The sequence below is a fragment of the Brienomyrus brachyistius genome, chromosome 3, assembly GCF_023856365.1.
Source record: "Brienomyrus brachyistius isolate T26 chromosome 3, BBRACH_0.4, whole genome shotgun sequence".
Classification (NCBI taxonomy): domain Eukaryota; kingdom Metazoa; phylum Chordata; class Actinopteri; order Osteoglossiformes; family Mormyridae; genus Brienomyrus; species Brienomyrus brachyistius.
Genome location: NC_064535.1, coordinates 1158934 through 1186855, shown reverse-complemented (window position 1 = coordinate 1186855; position 27922 = coordinate 1158934). Strand labels below are relative to the sequence as shown.

The 27922-nt window shown below is 48.8% G+C and overlaps 2 protein-coding genes across 3 annotated transcripts in view; both read left to right on the top strand.

Moving 5' to 3' along the window:
* Positions 1 to 228: 228 nt before the first annotated feature.
* On the top strand, positions 229 to 19108 carry zmp:0000000760 (collagen alpha-1(IX) chain). Of its 2 annotated transcripts, XM_049007806.1 has the most exons (28): positions 229 to 442; positions 743 to 932; positions 1657 to 1769; positions 2698 to 2821; positions 3864 to 4257; positions 4586 to 4663; positions 4749 to 4844; positions 4982 to 5035; positions 7790 to 7843; positions 7924 to 7977; positions 8050 to 8103; positions 8218 to 8271; positions 8362 to 8415; positions 8499 to 8552; positions 9003 to 9056; positions 9352 to 9396; positions 9482 to 9535; positions 9621 to 9674; positions 9766 to 9819; positions 9942 to 10013; positions 10103 to 10138; positions 12248 to 12292; positions 12387 to 12419; positions 12825 to 12971; positions 13629 to 13805; positions 15628 to 15718; positions 16524 to 16601; positions 16749 to 19108. In XM_049007806.1, the coding sequence occupies exons 3-28, from the start codon at positions 1706 to 1708 to the stop codon at positions 16952 to 16954; spliced, it is 2280 nt and encodes a 759-aa protein (XP_048863763.1). In that variant the 5' UTR covers positions 229 to 442; positions 743 to 932; positions 1657 to 1705; the 3' UTR covers positions 16955 to 19108. The 2 variants fall into 2 exon arrangements, with proteins under 2 accessions (XP_048863763.1, XP_048863762.1); XM_049007805.1 differs by lacking the exon at positions 229 to 442 and having other exon boundaries at positions 648 to 932.
* Positions 19109 to 21317: 2209 nt separating this feature from the next.
* col21a1 (collagen, type XXI, alpha 1) overlaps positions 21318 to 27922 on the top strand; it is a 39735-nt gene continuing 33130 nt past the window's right edge. The window contains exons 1-2 of the mRNA XM_049008605.1: positions 21318 to 21590; positions 27671 to 27796. Coding sequence (XP_048864562.1) covers positions 27700 to 27796 — 97 coding nt within the window. The 5' untranslated portion in view covers positions 21318 to 21590; positions 27671 to 27699. The remainder of the gene's footprint in view (positions 21591 to 27670; positions 27797 to 27922) is intronic.

Here is a 27922-nt window from a genome sequence, read left to right as displayed (position 1 = left end):
ATTGCAGTCATAAATACTAAATCATCGCAGTAACAATTTCCCATTAATTGACCAGGTACTGTTGTCTTCTAATATCTCATCACCATTGTAAACTGTTTTCTCTTTGCAGAATTTTAAGATAAAGGTGGCAACAAATTTTGTAAATGCTATTTTAAAATACAATTTTAAAATACATTACCTGAAATAAGCAAGGAGAAAGTGTTGCTGGTTTCACATCTCAAGCCACTACAGTGGCTCATACATTGGTTTGGGGTTTCATTACCATGTACAATGAATGTGCCCCTTTAAATGAGTCCTTGTTTGTGAAGCATGTAAGACCAGCCTGTGACATTCCGCACCTTTCCGCCAAGGGACAGTGCCCTCAATGTGCCATCCAAAAGCCTTCACCCCATTTCCAGTGAATGCGATGCATTTTAATCTCTCTAACTGCAGAATTGACCCAGTAAGTCATCATTATATTTCATATTAGAAGTGTCACTTGCATTATGTATCAGCATGCAAGCAAACTTTGATTATAATCTGGGCTGCAGTTAAATGTAAATGGAATAGAATGACGATTTTAATTTATACTTCAAATTAGTGCAACAGCAATGGTGTATATGCAGTTCGTTTAAATGGTTCTGTCTTGCAGGCGTGTCTGTGTGGATTATTATGTTGTTGATAGTCTGAAGGGCACTGTAGGTGTCAGAGAGAGGTAAATGTCTTTCCTCCTCCCTATGGAATCCTGGGTCTTACTGTCCAGTGAGAAGCTGATGCTGGTGACAGTGGACCTATAGGAGAGGTGGGATCCCGCCTGGACCTCAGGGGCCGTTGCAGCCTTTGGGGCTGCTCCTCAGCTCAGAGTCTGGGCTTTAAAGTGGACCATATCCAGGCACCAGAAGAGAGGACCACAGAGAACCACAGTCCGCCCCAGGGTTCCTGCCTCAGGACATGTAAGTGCACCGTGCGTCATAATGAATGCGGTATAGTTCATGATTTATCAGCAAATGGAAATATTTATGTCACATGTGTGATTTTATCCAGACCTGTGTCAAAGGGACAATCATAATTAAGTCTCAGGACATTTTCTGCATCTGAAATAAATGTATGAAAAAAGCAAGATTTCAGATAATGTGCTGGGACTATAACGTGTGATGACAATGGGGTAATTACAAAACAGTAACGTTTGCTATCAAAAAACGAGGGCAGAGTCTTTTCAGCCGAGGAATTTGTATGTAAATGTGAATTCAAACTAATGTTTTCAACATGATATGGATCCAAAACACCTTTCATTAACACTATGACCCTAGATACTAATAAACCACAATTTATTCACAGATTTAATTTGAACTGATTTTAATCAATAAAACGGTAATTTGTTGTGACAGTAATAATTGTTAAAGGTACAAATATTTAATAGGGAGAAATTATATTATTTTTTGGAATGAGTAAACTGGAATTCTATCTATCTATCTATCTATCTATCTATCTATCTATCTATCTATCTATCTATCTATCTATCTATCTATCTATCTATCTATCTATCTATCTATCTATCTATCTATCTATCTATCTCCCCGAACATAGAGGAAATTACTTATCCTCCATCTTGTTCATTCATGTATGGTTTGATGCTTTTAAGTTCTGATATTTATGCTATATTTATGCATTTCACAGGTCAACTTAATCCTTCACTGTCATCGAAAACGACAATCCTGCTTTAACTATGATGCTGATTTGCCTAGTTTTTATTGCTTTCTGTGGATTCACCAAATGCCAGGACCTACCAAGTAAGTACTGAGTGTACAATAAAACGCATATAGAATAGTACACTGCTGTAGATGCCTCCACAAAGCTCCCCATAGTCCCATTAGGATTGTGAAATGTCACTATAACCAGCAGGGGGCAGCATAGCAGCACCAATGTGCCTCAAATTTGTAAGCGGTACCGTTTTAGAGCCTGAATGTGTTGGTAACAGACAACAGACTTTTAAAAGGCTTTCTCTCATGAAGCATTTTTCTAATCTTCCAGAGGCTAATGTTTTTGGAGACTGTTATTCTTTCTGTACGCCTCCACCAATCACGCAACAATAAATGCCGTATGATGTCATGTCCACTTTAACTCTAACCCTAAAACAAAGGGCAAAAGAAAAACTCTTAATCCAGTGATGTCAGTCAGAAAGCATGATGTCTGCAAACTCAGGAATGTCACTGGGCCTCACTAACCGAGTTCTGAGACCAGCCAATTGCCGATAAAGACACACATTCCCTCTGGGTGTCATTGGAAGAACCCAGCCATCCCAGTGGTCTTCTGACAGACCTGGAAGTCCTGTTTCCAGAACTAGGTGAGCTGGAAAAGCCCCTGTCTGGCCAGTAGGTGGCAGTGTTGAGTCTTTGTGCAGAGCTGCCCTGTGATTTTGCTGCTGAGGGTGATGGCCGCTGGTTTGGCAGAGAAGTTGCACACAGGTGACCTGTTGCCACTGGCTTTTGAGCCACATTCCACTGCAGCCATCCAGCTTCTGCTGGTCTCAGAAGGGCCACACCTGGTCCCAGGGAGCACTGGGCTGCAGCTTTGTGCAGATCCCTGGCTGGATCACCACGTCACCGTCCAACAGCGGAGCTCTCACTGTGCCGACTGCCCACCTGCTCCTACCTTTTCTGGCTGATGCTGTATCCATCTGGTAACCAGACACGAACCGATGTTTCTGTTTGTGTTGAGCTTTCGACCTCCTGGAAGGGTTTCGTTTGTCTGAGTCCGATGGAGTCAGGACCGTGGACGGGTCTGGTCCCCAGGCTGTGGCTTACCGCATCAACCCCTCTGTTCAACTAAGGAGGACGACGAGGTACGTAGCCTTCTGCATGAGCAACAGGCAGAGATGCTTCAGGGCAAGAGTAGCTGCTGGCTCTTTATCGCCATCTGCTGGCCGTTTGGGCATAAACGCACTTCCTGCTAGACCTACAAATATCAATGTTAGTGATTTCAGAAAAGCAGGCAACCACAAGAATGTAAAACCAGGCCATTTGAAAGCTTCAGCCCGATTTAATAATTCATTATTAAATTATTAAAATATAAAATAATTAGGAACGATATGGTGGTGCAGTGGTTAGCACTGTTGCCTTACACCTCTGGGACCTGGGTTCGAGTCTCTGCCTGGGTCACATGTGTCTGGAGTTTGCATGTTCTCCTCATGTCGTCGTGGGGTTTCCTCCAGGTACTCCGGTTTCCTCCCACAGTTCAAAAACATGCTGAGGTTAATTGGAGTTGCTAAATTGCCTGTTGGTGTGCATGTGTGAGTGACTGGTGTGTGAGTGTGCCCTGCGATGGGCTGGCCCCCCATTTTAGGTTGTTCCCTGCCTTGTGCCCATTGCTTCCGGGATAGGCTCCGGATCTTTTGAATTTTTAATTTAAATCAGTCGGAGACCTGCAGTGACCCTGCATGTACACATGGAGATTAGTGTCATTCCACTGCAGCTGTTTATGAAATAATACAGGCTTTCTGTCATAGGATCCTCAGATACCCAATAGCAGCACTAACCATGATGTAATTCAGATATTAAAACATTCCGCTGAGGCGGAACAAGTGGATGGATTTTTTTCATTACAGATTAGGGTTCAAGCCGCTTGCAGAAAGCTACCACGGTATAGGGAGTGAGGGAGGCCTCCTCCAGGTCTATCTTTCTGTTTTATGTCCTGATGTTAATCAGATCTGGGGTCATTTTTATGGCAGGGGGCATAAGAGGTCACATAATTCATACAAAGGGCCCAACCTTGTTTTGAGTTGATGAGTGACAGGGGTGGGGATGCCATGGGGGCCAATCAGCTTTCAGCTGGGGCCAGTGCCCCCGTGACCCCGCTCCTGCCAATGGTTGGACCGTTGTGTGCAGCGAGGTCTACCCTGTGGGGCTGCCCCCCGACTACTCCATCATCGCCACCTTCAAGGTGGCCAATGAGAGCCTGAGGAACAGCTGGGACCTGTGGCAGGTGAGCGCCCCCAATGGCCAGGAACAGGTTGGCATCCGTTTCCCTGGCGATGGTAGCTCGCTGGACTTCTTCTACACGGGGCCTGGTGGCACCCGGATGCTGCGCACCTTCCGGGACGTGGAGGTGCTTCTGGACGGCCAGTGGCACAAGCTGGCACTGAGCGTGCATGGTGAGCACGTGCGGCTGCTTGTTGACTGCCGCGAGGTCAGCGCCGTGCCCATTGATGGGCATCGGGGCACCATTCGCGCTGGCTTCACCTCCATCGTCAAGCGGGCCGCTGGCGACCACTCCGGCCCGGTGAGTCCACCTTCACCGCCGCTGCTCTTTGGGCGCATCTGTCATGAAAGGGGTCAGACAAGTTTACTAATGGCAGCTGGAATTTACAAGTCTAATAGCATTGTTAGCAAAAGGCTAATATGCATGTAACCTTTGAGCATAATATTGGTCTAGTGTTTCATCTTTTTGTTAGTATAAAATAACAAGTTCATCCCAATTTATTTATTCATTGGTTCTCATTGGGCAAAATGAGCTTTTGATTGACAGCATGTTGTAAATCCCGCCCAGCGTGCTCTTTTATCACTGCATATGAAAGATGAGTGTGTGTTAAGGCCTGTGTGCCCTCCAGGTGGACCTCCAGCAGATGGCGCTCTCCTGCGATCCAGACCAGGCATACACTGAGGGTTGCTGTGAACTCTCTAGCGTTGTGAGTAGCCTGTCATGTGCAGTGAGGGAATTTTCAGCAGTAGGTTAGAGTTCAACCCTAAACACATTCTCTCTCTGGACTACAGTGTGGGGGCCACGCCGAGATTGGCTTAACTGGGGGGCGCGCCCCCTGCAAGTGTGTTCATGGCCAGCCAGGGGTACAAGGACCCCCAGGACAGAAGGTCAGTCACTAAATCTTTTCTATCCAAGCCTTTGTCCAGCCAATCACATCGACCCCATTCGATTTCCCCATTATTCACTTTTCACAAGGCAGGACCAACCGATTTCCCAAATTAAGCCAGCTTGTATTTATCTACAGGGTCACAGAGGTCTCCCAGGCAACCAGGGAGAGCCAGGCAGAGTTGGAAACTGGGTAAGAGCCACTTGTGTTGGGCAGAGGGGAAGCAGCGCTGGGTATCGTGCGCAGTTGTGGTTTTGCTGCCATGAACCACTTCATCTCCCTCGGCCGTGGAGTCCCATTGTCACCATGAGCGATGCTGCAGAAGTGGCCACTGGAAAATGCCACGGTTAATTTCAAGTATAACGAGCTAAACCTAAAGGCAAATGGAATCGGAAAAGCCCCCCTTGTAAGATAGCCCAGCAGTTGTGGAAAATGGTACCAGATTCAGAGCCCAGTGATGGTAGGATGGAAAGCAGGCTGGAAACGGGCTTCCCGGGGGCGGTAAACACGGCAGACTCAAGCTCAGCCAGTGGCCATCAAATCCCCCCCTGAATGTCAACCAGAACGCAGGAAGTCATGCCTCATTAGGGTGCCCCCTGTGGTGTGTCTGTGTATTACAGGCGTGCTCTTACTCAACCCTGAACACTGGCAGCAGGGCAAAGAGTCTTGCATGTGTGTGGGCGGGTGTCGTGCTGGGGAGGGGACACCATGAGATGGGGGGGGGTTAAAATTCTTATTTTTGGAGCAGCTATAGTCTGCCAGAACAGCACTGACTTTGGAGTCGGTCGTTTCCTGCTTTAGTAGGATTTCCTCCACTACCTCACAGAGATATGAGACGCGGCTAAGCTGAAAAGCGATGGTGCCCCCAGGACTGCGATAAATATAGATGAATGTGAAGTTTATACAAAGGGAAGTGGCTTTGTTATGTACATGTGTGCATAAGTTCATGTGAGAGACAGAGATCTGAGCAGACGGAGGGGAGACAGGATTTACAAAGACACTCAGAAACCGGACAGACGACGATTCATTCCCCTTTCTGATATTCCCTGACTGACTCTTTCCACTACTTGACCTTAATTTATTAAAGCAAATCTTTTTTTTTGGAAATTTGGCATTTTAATGAGGAGCTCACGCTGGGATGCTGGAAAATCTGCAGCTGGTTGCTTAGACACAAAATAGACTGTCAACATGGATCTGGTGCCTTTGTTGCACCATTACTATCAGACTCCATGACTCTCTGGGTCTGTGCAGATTAGTGTTGAGGGTCCAGGTGCTCCCTGTGCTCTGGTGGGACATCCATATCTTCACCACGGAGACAATCTTCATGCTGACCCAAGCAGAAAGTGGGATTTCCAGAGCTTGAGGGAATTCGCTTCCTGAGTCAGGATGTAGAAGGTTCTGCAGAGTGGAAATGGCTGATTTTCTGCTCTCCGCTGGGAGACAGGCAGATATTCCTGCCCCTAGGTTGAGAGTGACTAGCACCTCCTGCTCTGAGCTCCAGGCTACAGGCGCATCAGGAAGCTCATGGCTTGTGTTCCGGCCACACTGAGGACTTCGCCTTACCAAAGCCAGTCAGCTGACGGCAGTCAGCAACGAGCTGGAGAGGAGTGGGCTGATGGGCCGTGTGAGTGCACACACACACACACACACACACACACACACACACACACACACACACATACGCAGGCAAATGCATGCACACACACACACATACCCACACTTACAAACACACAAATGCACACACAAACATAAGTCTCTGTTCCTCCGTGTGTGTCCGTGTGTGTCCGTGTGTGTCCGTGTGTGCGTGTGTGTGTGTGTGTGTGTGTGAGATGCCTCCAGGGGGTGTCCATTGGCAGGAGCCAGTGGTTTTGGACAACAGATGCATGTTTAAGTATCATTAAAAAAACAATATATACACATTCTGTGTATTGCTGATGATACAATTTGTACAAAGATTTTATATTACAGCCACAGCCTCCCACAGCAACTGTTTCCATTTGTATGTTTAAACCAGTTTAGCTGTTGTTTTGAGGCCCAGATGGATCAGCATTGCTGTTTACAGGTGGTTCCCATGCCCTCATTGAGCTGACCTAACAGCCACCCAAATTAGCATGTGAATCAGGGGGCGGGGCTATGTGATGGGAACTGTGGCACAATAATTAGGGAGCGTAAATAAACAGGGACAAACAGTCAGCCACACCAGCAGCGATCCCTGCATGGAGCGGAAAAATGGCACCAAGAAAACGGCGGCAGCTGAGCAGGGTGTATGAGACAGCGATGGTGATGCAGAAGTGCCTCAGCACTGTGAGAATTATACTGTCTCAGTGTGAGGGCCGTCTTGGTTCTGATGAAGTGTCCCATTAATTAACCAACTTTAAATCACTACAGGGGGTGGCATAGTGGTGCAGTGGTTAGCACTGTTGCCTCACATCTCTGGGACCCGGGTTCGAGTCTCCGCCTGGATTACATGTGTGTGGAGTTTGCATGTTCTCTCCATGTCGTCGTGGGGTTTCCTCCGGGTACTCCGGTTTCCCCCCACAGTCCAAAGACATGCTGAGGCTAATTGGACTTGCTAAATTGCCCGTAGGTGTGCATGTGTGAGTGACTGGTGTGTGAGTGTGTCCAGCAACGGGCTCTCCCCCCATCCTGGGTTGTTCCCTGCCTCATGCCCATTGCTTCTGGGATAGGCTCCGGACCCCCCGCGACCCAGTAGGATAAGCAGTTTGGAAAATGGATGGATGGATGGATAAATCACTACAGGAACTGAAAATGGCATTGCTACGAAAGCAAATTGTGATAACTGCCGTTTCTCTGAAGATCAAACATTTATCCTTTTAATACATTAGATTTGCAATGTTAATGTTGTGGGGGGGTTTGGAAATGTCGTTTTGAGATCCTGCTTTATGGCCCCATTCCTAAATAAAGGAGGCTGTCTCTCTCCACCAGGGAGTCCGAGGGAGCACAGGCGGCTACGGTCCAATTGGGAAGACAGGTTCGAAGGTAGGCGCTCTGCTGTGTTACCCATAATCCCCGGCAGTGACGTCTTATCGTGAGGATGTGACCACTGCTGTGTTTTGTAGGGTATACCTGGAATTAAAGGGGAGAAAGGAATGAGTGGACTCTCTGGGGTTCAGGTAACCAAATTGTATATAAGGACCGTTGCTCCATTATCCTGTTCGACGGTGTAATGAGCTGCTGTTCTGTAGGGCGAGAGAGGAATGAAGGGTCTCAAAGGGCTGAAGGGGGCTCGTGGATTCAAGGTAAGCTGCATGCTTACAGATGCACATAATTACATAGGAAGACTTCTGCTGTAAGTAGCTGCCCATGATCTGGATCAGCCGTCAGCCTGACTGAAACTCCATGGATCTTCCCAGGGTGTACGAGGCAGCCCCGGCGAGAGGGGGGAGACCGGACTGCAGGGCCCAGTGGTACGTTGCAGTTAAATGGCCTATTTGAATGGTGTCATCCTAGAAAGTAGAGAGTACTGTGCTTGATTAGCTACATTTTTATCTCCAAAGGGGGTCCCAGGAGACCTGGGCTATGAGGGGATTCTGGGATATCAAGGAGTGAAGGTAACATTGATGAGTTTTGGTCATTTACACATCTGTCCATCCCCACCAAGAGCAGCCTAACCAAGCCCATTTCACCCTGGCAGGGAGAACAGGGCCACGTAGGAGCACAGGGCCGCCGGGGGCACAAGGCACAGCAGGTATTTATTGACTGTCACTTTAATGGAGATGTGTGCTTTCAGCAGGCGTGGTGACAGATGTTCTGTCAGCTACAGCTCATGACCTCGTCTCTGCTGTGAGGTCAGCTCCTGCTCACATGCACATGTCTGCTGGAAGTGTGAAGCTGCACCCAGACGAAGACCAGACAGAGCAGATCTGCCCTCAGTCCCATGATAAAACACACCTTCTATGTCCTGCTGAGATTAGTCAAAGCGTTGTAGCTCATTTGGGGAAACATGACTTGATTTCTTGACCATGTTCAGCAAAAGGGCGTAACCTTTGTATTCTTGACACTATTTTATGCAGTATTGTTGAATTTAACGTACCCGTTGAAGGTTATCATTGAAGGCTGGGATATGTAAGGTCATGAACTGACCTGTACAAATTGTCTCTCTGGATGACTGTGAGGTTTTGACTTTCCTACATTCCAGGGTATTGTTGGAGATCCTGGAGATCGCGGAGCACCAGGGTTCAAAGGGAAACCCGTACGTCATCTACCTTCCTCACAGAGTTTAATGCTGCTACAAGCTGTGCTTCTTCTGCTAGTTTTATGAGCCGCTAATGGTCATACTCCAAGTCACACTATTACATGTTTTAAATTACGCTATGAAATCAAAACAGAAATGTCCTCCATGAAGGATTCCGGTCCATTTCATCTTGTAATCTATCAGAAACTCCTTTACATCAAAGAGTTGAATGACCTTATTACTTCTTTTCACAAACGTTAACATTGCGGAGGCCCTCCACTGATCTGAGGTCATTTTCTTTATCTTTAACTAGGGTGTTCAAGGGCCAGCTGGAACGCGTGGAACCATTGGAGAGAAGGTGACATATACAGCCCCCCTTTAAAAAAACCATGTGTCTTGCTGCTGAGACCCCAGCGAGCCTTTGCTCATTACTGCCTTTGCAGGGCATTGTGGGAGACCCTGGCTTTCCAGGGAGAGATGGGGACCCGGGAATAGCAGTAAGTCGAGCTGCTCATCTTCATCTGGAGTTCTCAGTTCCGTGTGTAGCTGGAGTGCTGAACGTGAGCGTTTCTGTGCACACAGGGTTACCAAGGAGCCCAAGGTCCAGAGGGCGGGTCAGGTCAGGCGGGGGAGAAGGTAACGGACCACCAAGCTGCAACAGAGTAACCATAACATGATGAGTGTTCTCAGTTTGGGGGAAGTTCAAGGTGTCATTTGTTTTTGACAGGGAGAGAAGGGCTCACGGGGTCGCCCTGGAGACATGGGGCTGCAGGGAGCGCCAGTAAGCTACTTTACCATAACAACACTGATCTAAAATGCAAATGTATGAATGCAATGTTGTGTATGTTGATGTGCAGTACATGGTTCCTTAATGAAATAGTGCCCCCCCCCTGCCCTCCGCAGGGCCCACGGGGCTATAAAGGTTCCGCCGGCACTCCGGGCCGTCCTGGATTCATTGGCCCACCAGGGCCCATTGTGAGTCTTCCCGGCCGGTCTTCCCAAATCTTCCTGAATCGCAGATCATTCCTGTGCACTGCATATTGAAATGTGGTGTCTCTTTCCAGGGACACTTGGGAATGACAGGACGTCCAGGCCCCAAGGTACCATCTGACTCGTTAGCACATGCTCATCTATCACAAAAACAATAATCACTTTTTATTAAAACATCACCTTTGCGTGACAGTGGGCCCTGGCCTCCAGGGTCCGGCCCTCGCAGTCAGGTCTCATGTTGTTTGATTGTTTGTTGTTGCGTCCATCATGCCGGTTCCCCTCCTTGGTTGTGTGGGTTTCCCTCCACCTCCCTCACCTCGTAAAAGCATCCTGGAGATGGTGTCCTGCAGTTGCTCATGGCCAAGGTCTTGGCTGACATTCTCAGCCTCAGAACCCTACTGGGAAGCGTTAACAATGATTTACTGCGTGCAAATCCCAGCATTTCCGCAACAGATCCTAAGCTGGAGTCACGGTGGGAGTGGGATTTGGCGGGAAGGCCCCACCGTGATCCTGACATGGTTTACAGCGCTGGGCGTTGGACACACGCCCTTTATGTGTACGCAGCTTCGTTCCGTGACCGGCCGTTCCTATAGTAAGGAAGACAGCAGAGTTCCTGTAGGGAGCTGTATGTTTGGAAATACACGTGCGTTGTTAAGAGATGAGACACTCTTGTCAGTGGAGTCATTCCTCACTGGGGGAGCAAAAACTGACAAACATCGCAAACCTTTCTATGTCTACTGACAAAATACATAAAGACAGACTTAACTGATCCCAGGGGGAAATTCTTGAACATAGTTCCTGCTGCTTTTGTAATGGTGCTAATTGAGTTCCAAATTGGAGAAGTACCTACACAGCAGCTGTGCGGAAGTTGCTAGATGCGTATAATACACCCTGAGCTTCATCAATGTTTGCAAACTATTTGGCTTCCGTCCGACACTGTTAGTCGTTGAGGGTGTCATTAGAAAAACTCTTTGGATGGGAGCTTAACCGGCCTCACATGAGACTGTATGTGGTGAGACAGCTGTTTAAATAGCCCTGATTAATCTCATAACGATACCCAGCATGAAAACTAGTTCTGTCTCCATTCGCTCCCAAGGAGACACGGCTGCGAACTCGCTGAGCTAGTCTTGGTTTTGGCGTGGCTGCCTAACAAAACGTTGGCTAGTAGTACAATAATATTTATGTCAGAGGACACAGAAGAGCCTGCTGGGGGAAATACCATCCATCAGTGTGCGGCAGCTTCAGAAGAGCTGAAACTTATCTGCGTGCCGCTTGCTTTTTCCATCCAAGCCTCTTTCACTCCTGCACTGGATTCCCCTTCCTTGGGTCCGGGCTGAGTCAGACGGGCTCCCTCGCGGGACACACGCAGCTCTGCTTAGCACCTGCATTTTCCTGGTTATCCCCAGTATGTGTGCATATGACAGACAAATTAAACTCAGATGTTTTCCATTTGCGCCCCTGCTAACACACACGAGGACTTGCCTCGGTATCTGCTCGCCGTCTCCATTCCCGTGCCGAGGTCCTTGGGCTTCCAATGAATAAAACACCCTGACATGCCCCAGGAAATCTTATCCAAGGAATGTACAGGAAATGTGCCATGTATACCTACATTTATTTATTACATTTTACATCTCTTATGTAAACAGAATGAGAGAATGAAACAAACAAATCACCACAGAACAAAAGCACTTTAAAATAACCCTAATAATAATAATTCATACCAGCTTAGTAACACACATGCACACATAAAATTTAACCATTGAGAGTCATATTGTAGGACAATTTGAATACACATCCGTGTTACAGTTCAGATAAATGACAGTATGCTAATTATCAATTATCTTTCGTTTTGACATCAAATAGCACCAGATACTCACTATAAAAATATTAATTAAAAAGGAGTTTTTAAGGGCCCATTAGATGGTATCATGTTAATGTTGTTCACAGCTATAGAGGCTGGGGGAGGAGGAGATTTTAACAGAATGGGTGGATTTATTTTCATAAGTGCGTTTGCTTTAATGTTTATTCTTCATAGCATGGGAAACACTGTGTTTCACGGAGGGACAAAGTTCACATTTTTCACATTGTTTAATAAGAAGAAAAATGGCGGCCTGTGAAAATGACCGGGCGGGATGGCCGACGAGGGACTGGAGACGTGCAGCACATGCTACATGCCTTTGCCACAGAGGAGCTCAGATCAGCTGTCCGTGTCTTAACAGGGTGCGACAGGCAAACCAGGCATCCAGGCAGCTCAAGGGCTGGAGGTAACCATCAGCACCTCGGCTTTCAAAGAGGACCATCAGACTGAAACCTAAATCATCCCCAAGTGGTTTATTTGATCTGTTTTCTGTTGTAAAGGGGCAAAAAGGACAGAAGGGGCCCAGAGGTCAGGTAAGGAAGCTGTCAAAGTAAGGTAAGATGTCAGGATTATATCCCTGGCTGATTTAGAATGGAGACACTGGTGTCATGTGATCCATCTCATGGCAAGAGCATGTTTAAGAGCCAGAGTGTCATGTGTGAAGCCTTTTCATTACACCATAAACACGCACTGGGGGAACCAGGAAGATGCCGCACTGATGCTGTTTATATTGATTTCCCTCTAAAGAAGCCCATGATTTTCGCAGAACACCTGTGGTCATTATGGTGATTATGCTGGAACACTGCTGGTGTGCTAACATGCTGATAGACAGAATGATGAAGCCATACAGCACTTATCAAATGCAGGCCGACCTGGAGTCAGAGGTCATTGGGTGATTTCCGGCGTGCACATGTAATCGGGGGGTTCTGTGTGTCCAGGAGGGGGACAGAGGTAAACAGGGTCCCCGTGGCATGGAGGGGAAGCGAGGAGCTGGTGGGGAGCCCGGTTCCGCAGGACCTGTGGGGAGCAGAGGCGTCCCAGGAGATGGGGGACCTCAGGGATTCCAGGGGCCTCCTGGGCCACCTGTAAGTGTTCTGGAAATTTCCCAAGGTTAAATGAGTACATTTTCACTGATGTTCTGGATAATGAATTGGGGGCGCTGAGGAGCAGGCGTATGGCTCAGTGGGTCACGACGCCATGACTGATCAGAAGGATGCTGACAGAAACATACGTCACTTTGGCTAAAAGCTAAATAAACGTAAAAGTAGGTACCTTTGATTGGAACGGAAATGGCTGGTAACGCACAGAGCGTGCGTATCACGTGAAAGTCGTGCACTTCCTGTTTCTTAACCCACTCATATTGGTCAGTTGAAACAAGCTGGTTAACCACATGCCGATTACGAGCCCGTGTTGTTTTTGCTAGCTAATCAAGCGATACCACGGCCAGCTCTCCCGAAAGGCAAAATGAGAGGCAGCCATTGAGCTTCTCGGCTTATGAGACGAGTGCTAACTCTCGTGGTGACAGGGAGGCTTGTAAACAGCTTCCGCCAGGGCTGTGGTGCACTTTCTAGGGCAATAAAAAGTATAAGCTAGCTAGCTAAGTGCTTCTGGCTCCTTCTGCGCCCCCCCGTCACAAAGCAGCTGCCATCTCTCCCTCCCTCGCTGCACTGTGGGCTCGGTCGTGTGTCCCTGTCGCGTGTTTCCACATTCGCTCTTTTTCCCCCCTCCCATTCCCTCCACAGGGCCCAGTGCTGGCTGCCCAGCACGTCATTGAAGTCTGTAAGAAGGTGGTGCTGGAGCAGATGTCCACCTTCGCCAACTCCGTGAAGAGGACATGCGCCAGCGTCTGCCCCTTGTATGGAGACGTGCCCATGGGAGCCCCAGGCCCCCCAGGACCAAAAGGACCCTCTGGACCACCCGTGAGTGTCCATCTTTGTGCCTGAGCATCAGTTGTCTGTATTGAAGCCAGCGTGGGAGCAGCTCCAGACGTTTTCAGTAACCCTTTGTGATATTTTTTTTTATAAAAATAACCATTACACACCATTTCAAATCCTCGCCCAGGGAAAAATCGGAGTGCCCGGGGCATCTGACCGCAGACGTCTGATTTCAGGCACAGCCGAGCATGCAGGCCTAATGCCCCAGGAGGCGCACGCTCCATACAGGACTCGCTCCTGCTGTGAGCAGGCCTCATGCCCTGCCACCCCCATGAGGTGCACGCTCCATACACGACTTGTCCCTGCCGTGAGCAGGCCTCATGCCCTGGCACCCCCAGGAGGCGCACGCTCCATACACGATTCGCTCCTGCCGTGAGCAGGCCTCATGCCCTGGCACCCCCAGGAGGCGCACGCTCCATACACGACTCGCTCCTGCCGTGAGCAGGCCTCATGCCCTGGCACCCCCAGTTGGCGCACGCTCTATACACGACTCGCTCCTGCCGTGAGCAGGCCTCATGCCCTGGCACCCCCAGGAGGCGCACTCTCCATACAGGACTCGCTCCTGCCGTGAGCAGGCCTCATGCCCTGCCACCCCCAGAAGTCGCACGCTCCATACACGTCTCGCTCCTGCCGTGAGCAGGCCTCATGCCCTGGCACCCCCAGGAGGCGCACGCTCCATACACGACTCGCTCCTGCCGTGAGCAGGCCTCATGCCCTGGCACCCCCAGGAGGCGCACGCTCCATACACGACTCGCTCCTGCCGTGAGCAGGCCTCATGCCCTGGCACCCCCAGGAGACGCACGCTCCATACACGATTCGCCCCTGCCTTGAGCAGGCCTCATGCCCTGGCACCCCCAGGAGGCGCACGCTCCATACACGACTCGCTCCTGCCGTGAGCAGGCCTCATGCCCTGGCACCCCCAGGAGGCGCACGCTCCATACACGACTCGCTCCTGCCATGAGCTCCCTGCCCAGGCGAGGTGCTTACATACCGTGCACTGTGGCTGACAGGCTGAACTATTTGGCCGTTTGAGCCGGAACGAGACAGTTCAGACTTTCCACGTCGCCATGAAGGCAAATAAGAATGTCGGACTGGGCCCTGCTCTCAAGGGTGACTCCCCCAGCACCCCCCCCACGCTGGAAACTCTCTTCCACATCCATACCGTGGGACTAAACCTTTTCAGATTCTTTAGCCGTTTTCCTCCTTGAGGCCTCTGTCAGGTCACGACACCATAACAGAAGGTGGCGTATAATTCATTAAGTCAGTTGGAGGCTCTTATTTCCAGTATCACCAGTACAGCTTTCCAGTAATTCATGAATTAAAATGATCATTGAGTAATAAGTCAGTTGATCACAGTAGTGCTGTTGCAATAAAGACATTACGTTTATTTAGCAGTGACGTGAGCAGGATCAGCGAAGATCGGCCAGGATCAGTCAGTCCCTTAAGCAACTGAGGTTCAAGGGCCTCACTCAGGGGCCTGACGCTGAAGTCACTGGGATTCGAGCTGGAGACCTTCCGATGACAGACAGAGCATTGTATTGGCTTATGGCGTTAATCTTTTTATCTTGTACAGTCAGAGATCACCGTTAACTGTGAATAACCTACTTATATTTTCATTACTCGCCTGTTTATCTCCATCTTAAATCGTTAACTTACTGGGTGAGACTCAGACTCGGCTTCACGCATGAAGTGGAAAATCTGCCGTAATTCCACACCCACGTTCAGCCGCTCAGTGGCATTGGATCTTCTTGGACCACGGTCACCATTTCTCTTCAGCTGACCTTAGGCTTTCTGCCCATGGCCACAGGGTGACCCTGGAGCTGACGGCGCTGAAGGGGAGGTTGGCCAGCAGGGATTTTACGGAGAGCCTGGGGATCCAGGAAGGCTGGGAGTGCCAGGTGGGGAAATGAAGCGTTTACTCACACTGGACCTCGGACGATCCGTACCGCACCCTAGCATGTTTGATTCACAAGGCTCATTTGTATATTGTGATCGCTCCGTACCCTGGTGCACTACGCTTAACCACACGGTTTCAGCATGGTTAACTGGAGTGAGGCACAGTATGCATCTAGTGTGATCGCTAACTACGCCCGAGTACGGAACACAGATATGACGTCAATGATGCGACTGACAAGCACATGTGCACATGTTCACTATACATAAACCGAACCCAGATGGAACGGATCAGGTGGGCTTTGCATCATTTTTTTCTGCAGAACTGCCTTGCAAAAAAAAATTGCGTGTAAAGATTGAGTAGCGACAAATGTTACACAAACATGGGTGACAAAGAGACGACAGAGTCTATGGTCCAGTGTTTGCTGGACATTTGGGCTGACGAGAGCATCCAGGAACATCTGGGTGCAGCACACTAAACTCTTCTTATACACACAGCACATATAAATAATAATCACTATGTTGTGTACTAGATAAATCTATGTGTGTCATCGTGCCCAAATTGACTGCAAATAAGCCACAAAATTAGGACATTAATCATGAATTCCATTCTGCTGTGAAGATTCCAAACCTATGTTACATGGCGATGAGGGAAGCATGCTCGAGTCAGGACTGTTAAGTTTAATGTGTTAAGTTTAATTACCAGTGGGGGAGCGGGGGCACTCGTGCCCGGGCACCATAGAGGAAAACTCCCCTGAATAACATGGGGGGGCGGGGTGCCTGGGGTCTAAACTACACTGTGCTCCTCAGGTGACCAAGGAGACCGTGGAGATAAGGGAGCTAAAGGGCATGGCCTTCCTGGATACCTGGGAGACCAAGGAACGAAGGGTAATTCATGGTCAACGTTTAATATGAGTTCAGTCTGAAACAGTCTGACTAGTACAACATACTTGAGAGGCAAAACACCAGGATAATTTAGATAATAATTCCTCCCAGAGGTTAAAGGTTACGCCCTAACATCCTCCCCTAAAACAGGCCAACGGGGACGACCTGGCATCGCGTTTGAAGGCCAGCCTGGGCACCCGGGCGAAAGGGGTCACGTGGGGCGTCCTGGACTCAGGGGTCACCCAGGACTCCCAGGAACACCCGGGACCTGTCTGACGTCGGGGTGCAACCAGCTCGACGTGACACCTGCTGCCCCGGCCGCGCAGACTGCTCCCACCCGTAGGAGGCGCCCCTAAGGGGCAAAAGAAGCCAGGGCATATTTGGAGTAGGCATGGACTAGAAGCGGGGTGGGGGAGGGGCCACACAGGCTACACCGGTACACTGGCACCTGCGAGGCAAATACAGATGCTTATTATAGTTAAAAGTTCCCTTTTACTGAGGTAATTTAAGTCCCTGACAGATGGTAGATATCATGTGTCTTTTGTTACCGGGGGGGGGGACTTCCACTTGTGGCCCCAATATCACCTCATTGATAATGCATATTTCATGCAGTCATGACCTCTGTATGACTGTGACATCTTCACAGGCAGGACACATCATACACTAATTTGTTTTTGAACACACACATAAAAGGGTGTCTAAGGGATTATTGGCATTGTTAGGGTCCCTCTGTGTTTAGGCAACAAACCATGTAGTTCCACTGAAAACATGATTCAGCCCCAAGTGGTAGATGATCGGAAAACTGAAGGAATATGGTGAAACTTCCCCCTGGTCCCAAAGAGGGAACAAGGCGTTTTCTCCACATTAATCTCTGATTTATTGAAACATTTTTTTGTCCCATACATGAAAAGAAATAAAATGCAGCCCTTGTGTGCTGGTAAGACATGTGTTGCGCATATATTTAAAGGACTTTTGCAAGTCCTGTACTATTGCAAGTACACTGTGAACTGCAGAGATCAGACCATTAGACAGCCTGTCTGCATAAGTAAAGCCATTTAATATGAGTGTACTAATATTTAGTAAACTGTATATTAAGGATCCTGAGGTTATGAGAACTATGGACACCGTGACTTTGCATTTGGTCAAAACGTCATTCAGAACAAGTTGTTCAGATATCCTCCTTACAACGGGGGCAGAGAAATACAGCAATAACCGGGTGATGATACCCCCACCCTGCGGTCTACACATTGCCGCCCAGACAAGATGAAGATGAAGATCTGACCACAGGCAGCCAAGCTCATGGTGTGAGAAGGAAACCCATTCAGAGATACCTCAGGTGGTCTGCTGGCTCTCATGGGCGACCTTATGGAAAAGCTTCACTGAGCGTAGCAAATGTAAACATGGCTCCTTGACCATATGACCTTATATATGGATGAGGCATTAATAAACAGTAATAATTCAGGACTTTAAATGATAAGACTTTAAAATAAAGTAAATGTAACCATCTGTATAATCAGTGAAAAAGCAAATTCATCGACCATTATAGATGTTGAACGTTTGTCTGGAAAATAAACTGGCTTTTAAATTTAGTGGATCTACGTTTATCACTTTAATCCAAATTTTCATATGTTTTTCACATTAATATGGCTGGAGTTACATGATTCCAGTGATGAAGGTCAATTTCCAACTTAAGAGTGTCCCACTACAACCAGGGAGACGTCTGCTGCTCCCTTTTACCGAAATAGCACAAATGGTCTCCCCCAGAGATGAGAGCCACTTCTGTACTGGTGTGATTGCGACTAACACACTTGGTACTAATATGATGGTAGGTGGCAGGTTTCCTGCGGTACACTTGTACATTTAAGACTGGATGATTGTACTCTGGAACAGGAATGGCATGTCAGTGAAATGTTGGAACACACTAGAAACGCCTCACAAATATCTATGTAAGTCATAGTGGGAAAGAGGACAACTTGATCCAACCATCGATCCACCACTGGAACACGCAGGAACCCAGGCCCCAATATTTTCATGGATGGCGTACTTTTTTGTGAAGGTACTTTGGCTTTGTTAAACTTTTCATATTACAGCTGCTTCTCCTGAAGAACAAGGGCACTGGCCTCAGGCTGGTTTCCTGGCGGGCGACAGCGTTGTCCTGTTTAAGTCTACACACACACACGAGCTTACACCTCCAGCAGCAGGGAAATCCCAGCACAGTGACCTTCCTGAGCACACCCCTCCACCCCCAGTGCCTTCCATGGAAACTCTTCATCGGCAGTTCGGCCTTGTTAACCAGATGTCCACCTCATTCGCGGCACCAATCTGTTCTGCATCTTAGAATACTGTTGTGTCTGTTGCCGCGCTGAACTATACACGACAACCTGCGAGGATGATTTACTGGAGCCGTTACCAAACTTACCACATGGCGTGGACAAGTGTGATGACGTGTGTAAATGGAGGAAGATGTTTGAGTTTGTCAAGCACTAACCATAAAAGATCTCAACTTTAATTAGGGCCATAAACTTGTACGCAAATCTGTTTTCCAGAAGTTCCATAGTTACATGATTTTTGAGGGGAAATAGATCATTCAGCATTAAAAATAAGAATGAAGGCTTCTGTCCGCCTGAGTTATTTCCGTATCAAATGAGTCGCCCGTTTGCTTGCGAGTCATGTGATGCTTCTCATAACTACATTCCGCTGTGTTGTTTCTTAGCAGGACACAACCACAGCCTCGAATACAGCTTACAGATTTTCGCAAAGAAAGCACATTTTAAATGCTGGAAAATGATGGCATAGGTTTATTAAAATGTCAATTAATTTTTAAAGATTCAAAAAATTCTAATCGAGAGGTACAGTGTATTGAAAACACTGAAAGTCATCAAGTTGTTGGTTTGTGTCAAATACATACATATATATATATATATATATATATATATATATATATATATATATATATATATATATATATATATATCCGTGCAGAAGACCAGTGTCTTCTGGCCATAATTGAATTGAATGAAGTGGATTCCCCCACACGACCCCAAACTCCTCCTTCTGTGTTTCTGATGAATGAATACAGCTGCTGCATTAATGTCCCATTTGACCCCTGACTCGCCTTCATCAAGCTCATCTTTCAGCCTCTAGAGAGACGCCAATCTTCCGTGAAGCACAAAAAACGTCAAGGAGCATCAGCCAGGAGTCGTGTGAATAGGATTTTCCAGCCTGGCATTTCAAACTGAAGATGTCGGTCAGTAGAACACAAACCACAGTTTGAACATCAGTCTCATCTGTGCGACTGCAGGCAGATCAATGTTAGCAGCTCAAAAAACACCCCAATCTTTCACTCGGAGAGTGGCTGGATATCTGCTGCAAGGAGCTACAGCCACAGATGAAGATGAGTCACACCGAATTATTCCGCATGCACAACAAAATCAACATACCAAAATCTTTCTATTAGCTTCTCATAATTTTTTTACAATTTTGATCTCTTCTTCGACTTTCCCCAAATTAATTTCGGAAACACCTGCATCTGCAGTAAGTCCGTCCACAAATTCTACAGATTAAGTGGTGATGGTGGATTTCCTAGGCGAGTAAATTCCCCTTCAAAGCTTTAATAGCTCGACATGTCTGCTTAAGTAAAGCCTCTTTTAAAGTGCAGTGACAAGCAGAAAAATGTGGAGCATAAACTCTGATTTCACATCTTAACACAGAGGGGTTGTTAACCTTCTTCTGAGGAAGCGCAGTTGATGACCACAAGCCGTTGGGACACACCGACAGTAGCCTGTTTGTTTCACTGATTTCTTTCATTTGCAGTGTCAGGGCCTTTGTTAAGAAGAATGTTTGTTATTGGGCAAGACTGAGTTTCCAAGACATGATCCAGTCACTGGACATCACTGGATCCAGTGAGGGCTCAACAAGCAAAGAAAGTTAAGTGTGGAACAAAACACAAAAATGACACAAAAATGTTCAGATAGATGTGTCAGTGGTGTAATTTCACATAAAAGGTTATACAGTACAAAACTATGTGCTTTCTAGAAATTTCTCAATGGGATGAAGTCAGAGCACATTTTTGCAGGACAGTTTCTTAAATCCTATTTCCTGTTTGAACCACAAAGTTTAGGTAGCATATGGGAATACGATGTTCCTGCCTCATTAAGGCTCTGAATAGGTCTGGTTATAACCCACGTGGGCACACAGGGTCATGCATCTAACCAGCACAAATGATACCCTTTGGGTCTCTGAGCACAGGCAGATATGCAGCTTTCAATGAGATAGCCATGCCATCAGCGAGTCAGGCCTCAGTACATGGCATCGGAAGGTTGCCAGTTCAACTTCCTTCCTCAGCAAAGTAGCTGGATCTCAGCTGGGCCCTTGCGTGTGACCCGTAACCCTGGGAGATGCTCCAGGGGGGCAGAATAAATGCACTCAGAGCCAGAACTTAGATCCCACATGCATGTATATGCCTGCATGCCTTAGAAAAGGAGAGCATGATGGGAAATACAAAGCAAACACATTTCCATGTATTTGTGCAGATGGAGAACAAGGTAGATTTCATAATGTAGAACATTGAGGAGCATTAAGGATTCTGTGAGAAATAGGAAGGGAGCAAACTGAACAACGACCAAACACAACCAAAGGGGGGGGGGGGGGGGGCACTGATACACACACCAAAGCCTACAGTGTCACCAGGCTTTCTGTCCTCTTTCCTGAATCGGGCCAGAAAGGACTGCCCCTTTCGATCATAAGAGCTGTTCTTATCTGTGTCTCCCCCCATCCTGCGGGGGCCGTCGAGAGCGGGGGGCCAGGCTTGCTCTCGCTCTCTCTCCCCCCTCCCCTCTGTCTCGCTCTCCTCTCTCTCTAAGTCAGATCCTCTGAACATCACGGCAGCTTCAGCAGACCAAACTCCTTCTTCTCGTCTCCTCGACACGGACATGACGGCGCGGAGCTCCTGAGACGAGGTCCTTCCTCTTTACTGCAGCAGTCGTGGCTGGGGTATGTGCCGGTGTCTCGCTGTCACGCTCTGGGGCTCAGGGAGGGGGGGTAATGCTCTTTTCTAATGTTGTACAACATGCAGGTAGGGGGATTTAGCTCAAAGTTTCATACTATTTCCACAAAATGTTAGTATTATTTTCTTTTTAGGGGCAGTTCTGCTTAATGCCACTTTTCAGTTTATATGTGATGCCTGTGATCAGAAACTCCAACTGGTGACAAGTTTGAAACTTCTGTGTAGTTTAGTTTGCACCAGTGTTACCCTCGTGCATCATCCCCCGGCACCGAAATCTTTGAAAGGAACTCAAAATCATCACCTGCACCTGTCCAGCCATATTTGAATCAGGCAGTGTGATCTGACCATTTCATCACTGCTTATCTGGGCTTTGACCCTGTCTCAGACAGGGAATGAGTGGAATTGGGGCACTGTGCTCTGTGAAACGCTCCGCTTGCTTCTCAGGATCCTGTCCATGTCTACGCTGAGATCAACTGGCTGCTTGCATTTCTTTTCTTCACTTAGCAGATGATTTTACCCAAAGTGATCGGGAAGGCAGGGTCAAAGCATCCCAGGTGGCTGCACAACATGCCAGATTTAAGCTTGTACGGATGTTAAGTTTTAGCTGATGCTGCATAACATTCTCAGATACGGAGATTCTTAAGGGGAGAAAAGGTTGTGGTTTCATTTACCATCTATTAAAAGTACAGTTTAGCAACGTTTCTGTTCCTTTAGAGCCAATTCTTGTCAGTGGACCAAGCAGTTCAGGACAAAGTGATTGAATCAGTTTCATGGTTTTGATTATTTGAACCGTGTCCAGCGGGCTGACTGATATAATGTTCTGGCTTCCCCTTCAGTGCCTGAGGATCTTGGCTAAATAAGAGAACACGCTTAACAGCAGTTGTTGATTTAGCGGTGGAAGAACTTCTTCATTGCAACAGAAGATTTAAACCAGTAGAGTTTGAAAAAGGAGTGGCTAAAAATGCTTGTTTCTGAAACAGCAGTGCCTCTTACAAAACGGTCGAGGTCAGCTGCCAGTTTGTGAAATGTGCTGTATAAAGCAGTTATATGATTTCTATTAATTCAGGTCAGACACTGGGATTCGGCAGCTATAGATTAGATACAACATGCCTGCAGTCCAAAGAACAACAGAAAAGGAAAAGAGAGAGACAGGTTTCACCTGGATAAGCATTTTGGAAAATTGAGGGGCGGATGAATGGAAACAGGGACAGGAAAGAAAAGAAGAATCATTCATCGGCTCTGCTCACTCCTCTCTGCTCTGTTCTCCGGGAGCAGAAGGGGCCATAGCATGTACACACACACCAGCTCTGCTCACTCCTCTCTGCTCAGTTCTCCGGGAGCAGAAGGGGCCATAGCATGCACACACACACCAGCTCTGCTCACTCCTCTCTGCTCTGTTCTCTAGGAGCAGAAGGGGCCATAGCATGCACACACACACCAGCTCTGCTCACTCCTCTCTGCTCAGTTCTCCGGGAGCAGAAGGAGCCATAGCATGCACACACGCACCAGCTCTGCTCACTCCTCTCTGCTCTGTTCTCCGGGAGCAGAAGGGGCCATAACATGCACACACACACCAGCTCTGCTCACTCCTCTCTGCTCAGTTCTCCGGGAGCAGAAGGGGCCATAGCATGCACACACACACCAGCTCTGCTCACTCCTCTCTGCTCTGTTCTCTAGGAGCAGAAGGGGCCATAGCATGCACACACACACCAGCCCTGCTCACTCCTCTCTCCTCTGTTCTCCGGGAGCAGTAAGGGCCATAGCATGCACACACACACCAGCTCTGCTCACTCCTCTCTGCTCAGTTCTCCGGGAGCAGAAGGGGCCATAGCATGTACACACACACCAGCCCTGCTCACTCCTCTCTGCTCTGTTCTCCGGGAGCAGAAGGGGCCATAGCATGCACACACACACCAGCTCTGCTCACTCCTCTCTGCTCTGTTCTCTGGGAGCAGAAGGCGCCATAGCATGCACACACACACCAGCTCTGCTCACTCCTCTCTGCTCTGTTCTCCGGGAGCAGAAGAGGCCATAGCATGCACACACACACCAGCTCTGCTCACTCCTCTCTGCTCTGTTCTCCGGGAGCAGAAGAGGCCATAGCATGCACACACGCACCAGCTCTGCTCACTCCTCTCTGCTCTGTTCTCCGGGAGCAGAAGTGGCCATAGCATGCACACACGCACCAGCTCTGCTCACTCCTCTCTCCTCTGTTCTCCGGGAGCAGAAGGGGTCATAGCATGGAGACACACACCAGCTCTGCTCACTCCTCTCTGCTCTGTTCTCCGGGAGCAGTAAGGGCCATAGCATGCACACTCACACCAGCTCTGCTCACTCCTCTCTCCTCTGTTCTCTGGGAGCAGTAAGGGCCATAGCATGCACACACACACCAGCCCTGCTCACTCCTCTCTCCTCTGTTCTCTGGGAGCAGTAAGGGCCATAGCATGCACACACACACCAGCTCTGCTCACTCCTCTCTGCTCTGTTCTCCGGGAGCAGAAGAGGCCATAGCATGCACACACGCACCAGCTCTGCTCACTCCTCTCTGCTCTGTTCTCCGGGAGCAGAAGGGGCCATAGCATGCACACACGCACCAGCTCTGCTCACTCCTCTCTGCTCTGTTCTCCGGGAGCAGTAAGGGCCATAGCATGGAGACACACACCAGTCCTGCTCACTCCTCTCTCCCCTGTTCTCCGGGAGCAGAAGGGGTCATAGCATGGAGACACACACCAGCTCTGCTCAATCCTCTCTCCTCTGTTCTCCGGGAGCAGTAAGGGCCATAGCATGCACACACACACCAGCTCTGCTCACTCCTCTGTTCTCCGGGAGCAGTAAGGGCCATAGCATGGAGACACACACCAGCCCTGCTCACTCTTCTCTCCTCTGTTCTCCGGGAGCAGAAGGGGTCATAGCATGGAGACACACACCAGCTCTGCTCACTCCTCTCTGCTCTGTTCTCCGGGAGCAGTAAGGGCCATAGCATGCACACTCACACCAGCCCTGCTCATTCCTCTCTCCTCTGTTCTCTGGGAGCAGTAAGGGCTATAGCATGCACACACACACCAGCTCTGCTCACTCCTCTCTGCTCTGTTCTCCGGGAGCAGAAGGGGCCATAGCATGCACACACACACCAGCCCTGCTCACTCCTCTCTGCTCTGTTCTCCGGGAGCAGAAGGGGCCATAGCATGCACACACACACCAGCCCTGCTCACTCCTCTCTCCTCTGTTCTCTGGGAGCAGTAAGGGCCATAGCATGCACACACACACCAGCTCTGCTCACTCCTCTGTTCTCCGGGAGCAGTAAGGGCCATAGCATGGAGACACACACCAGTCCTGCTCACTCCTCTCTCCCCTGTTCTCCGGGAGCAGAAGGGGTCATAGCATGGAGACACACACCAGCTCTGCTCAATCCTCTCTCCTCTGTTCTCCGGGAGCAGTAAGGGCCATAGCATGCACACACACACCAGCTCTGCTCACTCCTCTGTTCTCCGGGAGCAGTAAGGGCCATAGCATGGAGACACACACCAGCCCTGCTCACTCTTCTCTCCTCTGTTCTCCGGGAGCAGAAGGGGTCATAGCATGGAGACACACACCAGCTCTGCTCAATCCTCTCTCCTCTGTTCTCCGGGAGCAGAAGGGGCCATAGCATGCACACACACACCAGCTCTGCTCACTCCTCTCTGCTCTGTTCTCCGGGAGCAGTAAGGGCCATAGCATGCACACTCACACCAGCCCTGCTCACTCCTCTCTGCTCTGTTCTCCGGGAGCAGAAGGGGCCATAGCATGCACACACACGCCAGCTCTGCTCACTCCTCTCTACTCTGTTCTCTGGGAGCAGAAGGGCCATAGCATGCACACACACACCAGCTCTGCTCACTCCTCTCTACTCTGTTCTCTGGTAGCAGTAAGGGCCATAGCATGCACACACACACCAGCTCTGCCCACTCCTCTCTACTCTGTTCTCCGGGAGCAGTAAGGGCCATAGCATGCACACACACACCAGCTCTGCTCACTCCTCTCTACTCTGTTCTACGGGAGCAGTAAGGGCCATAGCATGCACACACACACCAGCTCTGCTCACTCCTCTCTACTCTGTTCTACGGGAGCAGTAAGGGCCATAGCATGCACACACACACCAGCTCTGCTCACTCCTCTCTGCTCTGTTCTCCGGAAACCAGTGGACAGGAGGTGCTGAGCTGGTGGCAGAGAGGTCTTCTATATTCCACAGAGAAGAGGGGGATGGGGAAAAATTCACAGAACACTGCTGACATCTGGGGTTTCCCCAGATTGGGAGGCCCAGTGACACACTTCGGAATCGCCATTTGGTGGTGGTAGGGGGGGGGGGGGTGGAGTCACACAGCCCGTGTTAAACTGCTGGAAGGGGGGTATAATCTTCTGCTGATGTGGAACAGAGATGTTACTGTAGGGAGTGGAGCTTTGTTAGGCTGCCATGTTGACTCAGACTGTGGCAGGGTTAGGGGAGACCCCTCTGAACGCGCCAAGGACGCTGTAGTTAGAACCATGTGCAGGATCGAGCGTCTCTTTGGTAACCTACAGTTGCTGCAGGTTTTTTTAATAGTTGTTATTGATCCCTGTGGGAGGAATTCTCTTTTTCCCTCCTTCATCTTGCTCTCTGTAGGTGAGAGCAAGCTGGCCGTGAGGAGCAGCCAGACAGCTGGGAGTAAATGGCCTTGCTGAAAGACCCGCGGATGTACTGAGGCTGGGCTCGAACATGTAACCTTCTGATCACAGGCTCAGAGGCTAACCTCACTGTGTTCTGGGGACTCTCCGTTAGTGGGCTGCAAAGATTACCTGGCCATTAAAATATGAGAGCAGCCTCTACACGCCCCACAGAAAAAGTCCAAGGAGATGTCATTGTTGAGTTTTAAGTGGTCTGTGATGATTTTTATTGCTACCTGCTTATGCTACAGAGATACGTCTCGATAAAGGCTGCTGCGATTCAGGTAGTTATAATAAATAGGATGTTACCACCCTGTGCGGCTGCTTTGTTATGACAGTAGCTGCGTTCGCCTGGTAGGTTCCCAGATCGTTAATGTTGAGAAAACACTGTTAGATGTATTGAGTTGATGAAAATGTATTTCACAAGACCAGCCGAAAAACAAGCCGTGGCACTGCAGAGCGGCTGGGAATGACTGGTACTTTTGTGGTTTTGGTGTGTGGAGCTGTGCCTTCATGTGGTCCACTGAGAAGCAAATAATATTACGATCCGGAGCACCGGACTGTCAGATCAGAACCGACTTCTTATGGGCTGCTTTAGGCCAAGTCTGCCGTGCTTCGTCACGGATGCATGTGTTTGGTTCCAGTCCAAAGTTGTCTGACAGTGCAAATGGCTTCCATGTGGGATGTGGACGGGGGATCCGGGAGGAGCCAGAGCAAGGCAAGTTGATGGAGCCGGGAAGCCGCGTGGGTGGAACTGCTCCCATGGCGCGACACTCCAGGCCCCGCCCCGGAGCGCCGCAGCCAGCCAGACCGCCGTGAAGCTGCGTGGGGCTCGTGCTGAGGGCCAGCGGCTGGAAAACTGCAGTCACGCCACGGACACTGCGTGGGAGTGGGGTGGTCACTGTATGACAAGTTATGACAAAGTCAGAAATTACCCAAATCTTCGAAAATGGAAGGGATTGGATGTGTCCTTCGCCTGGTCCATCCCATGGCTCCTCGCTGGCCCCTGTAGACTCATTTTTGCTTTCTGGAAACCCTGCATTCCTGAAATCCACGATTCCTGGTCGGCAAAATTTTTTAAAAAGAGTCCCTGGTTTTGCGCTGCCTTTGCATATTCATGTAATAAATGTATGCGGTTATATTTGTGTGTATTTCATGCCCAAACAAGTGCGGCCTCTTTGGCTCCATGTTGAATTAAAATGGATCTTTACATTATATTGCCATAGGTGCATAAAATATAGTTGTGAAATAAGAGCCTGCTATTCAGTCTGAGGCCGAGGGGGATTCTCTTGAATCACTAATGTCCACTTACTTTAAGAGAATGCAGATACTTGTCACGTCGTGTGATGTGATTTCATTGACGTGAGTATTATTTGTTTCCTGACAGGTAGAACTTCAGCTTGTGTCTCAGACATCATGGGTCACAAAAAGAAGCCCACGGCTCTAGTGATTCTCACTGTGTTCCTAGGGTTCCTTGAAACGTTCTGCACGGCTCAGAAGGATATGAGATTGAGTAAGAGTGACCCCTCCACTTGCCTTCCATAACGCATGACAAATCTGAACTATGTTGATCTTTGTGCTTCTCAGAATTTTGGTTAAACTGTGAAGATTTGTGGTCGTTCAGGATCATTGAATGTTT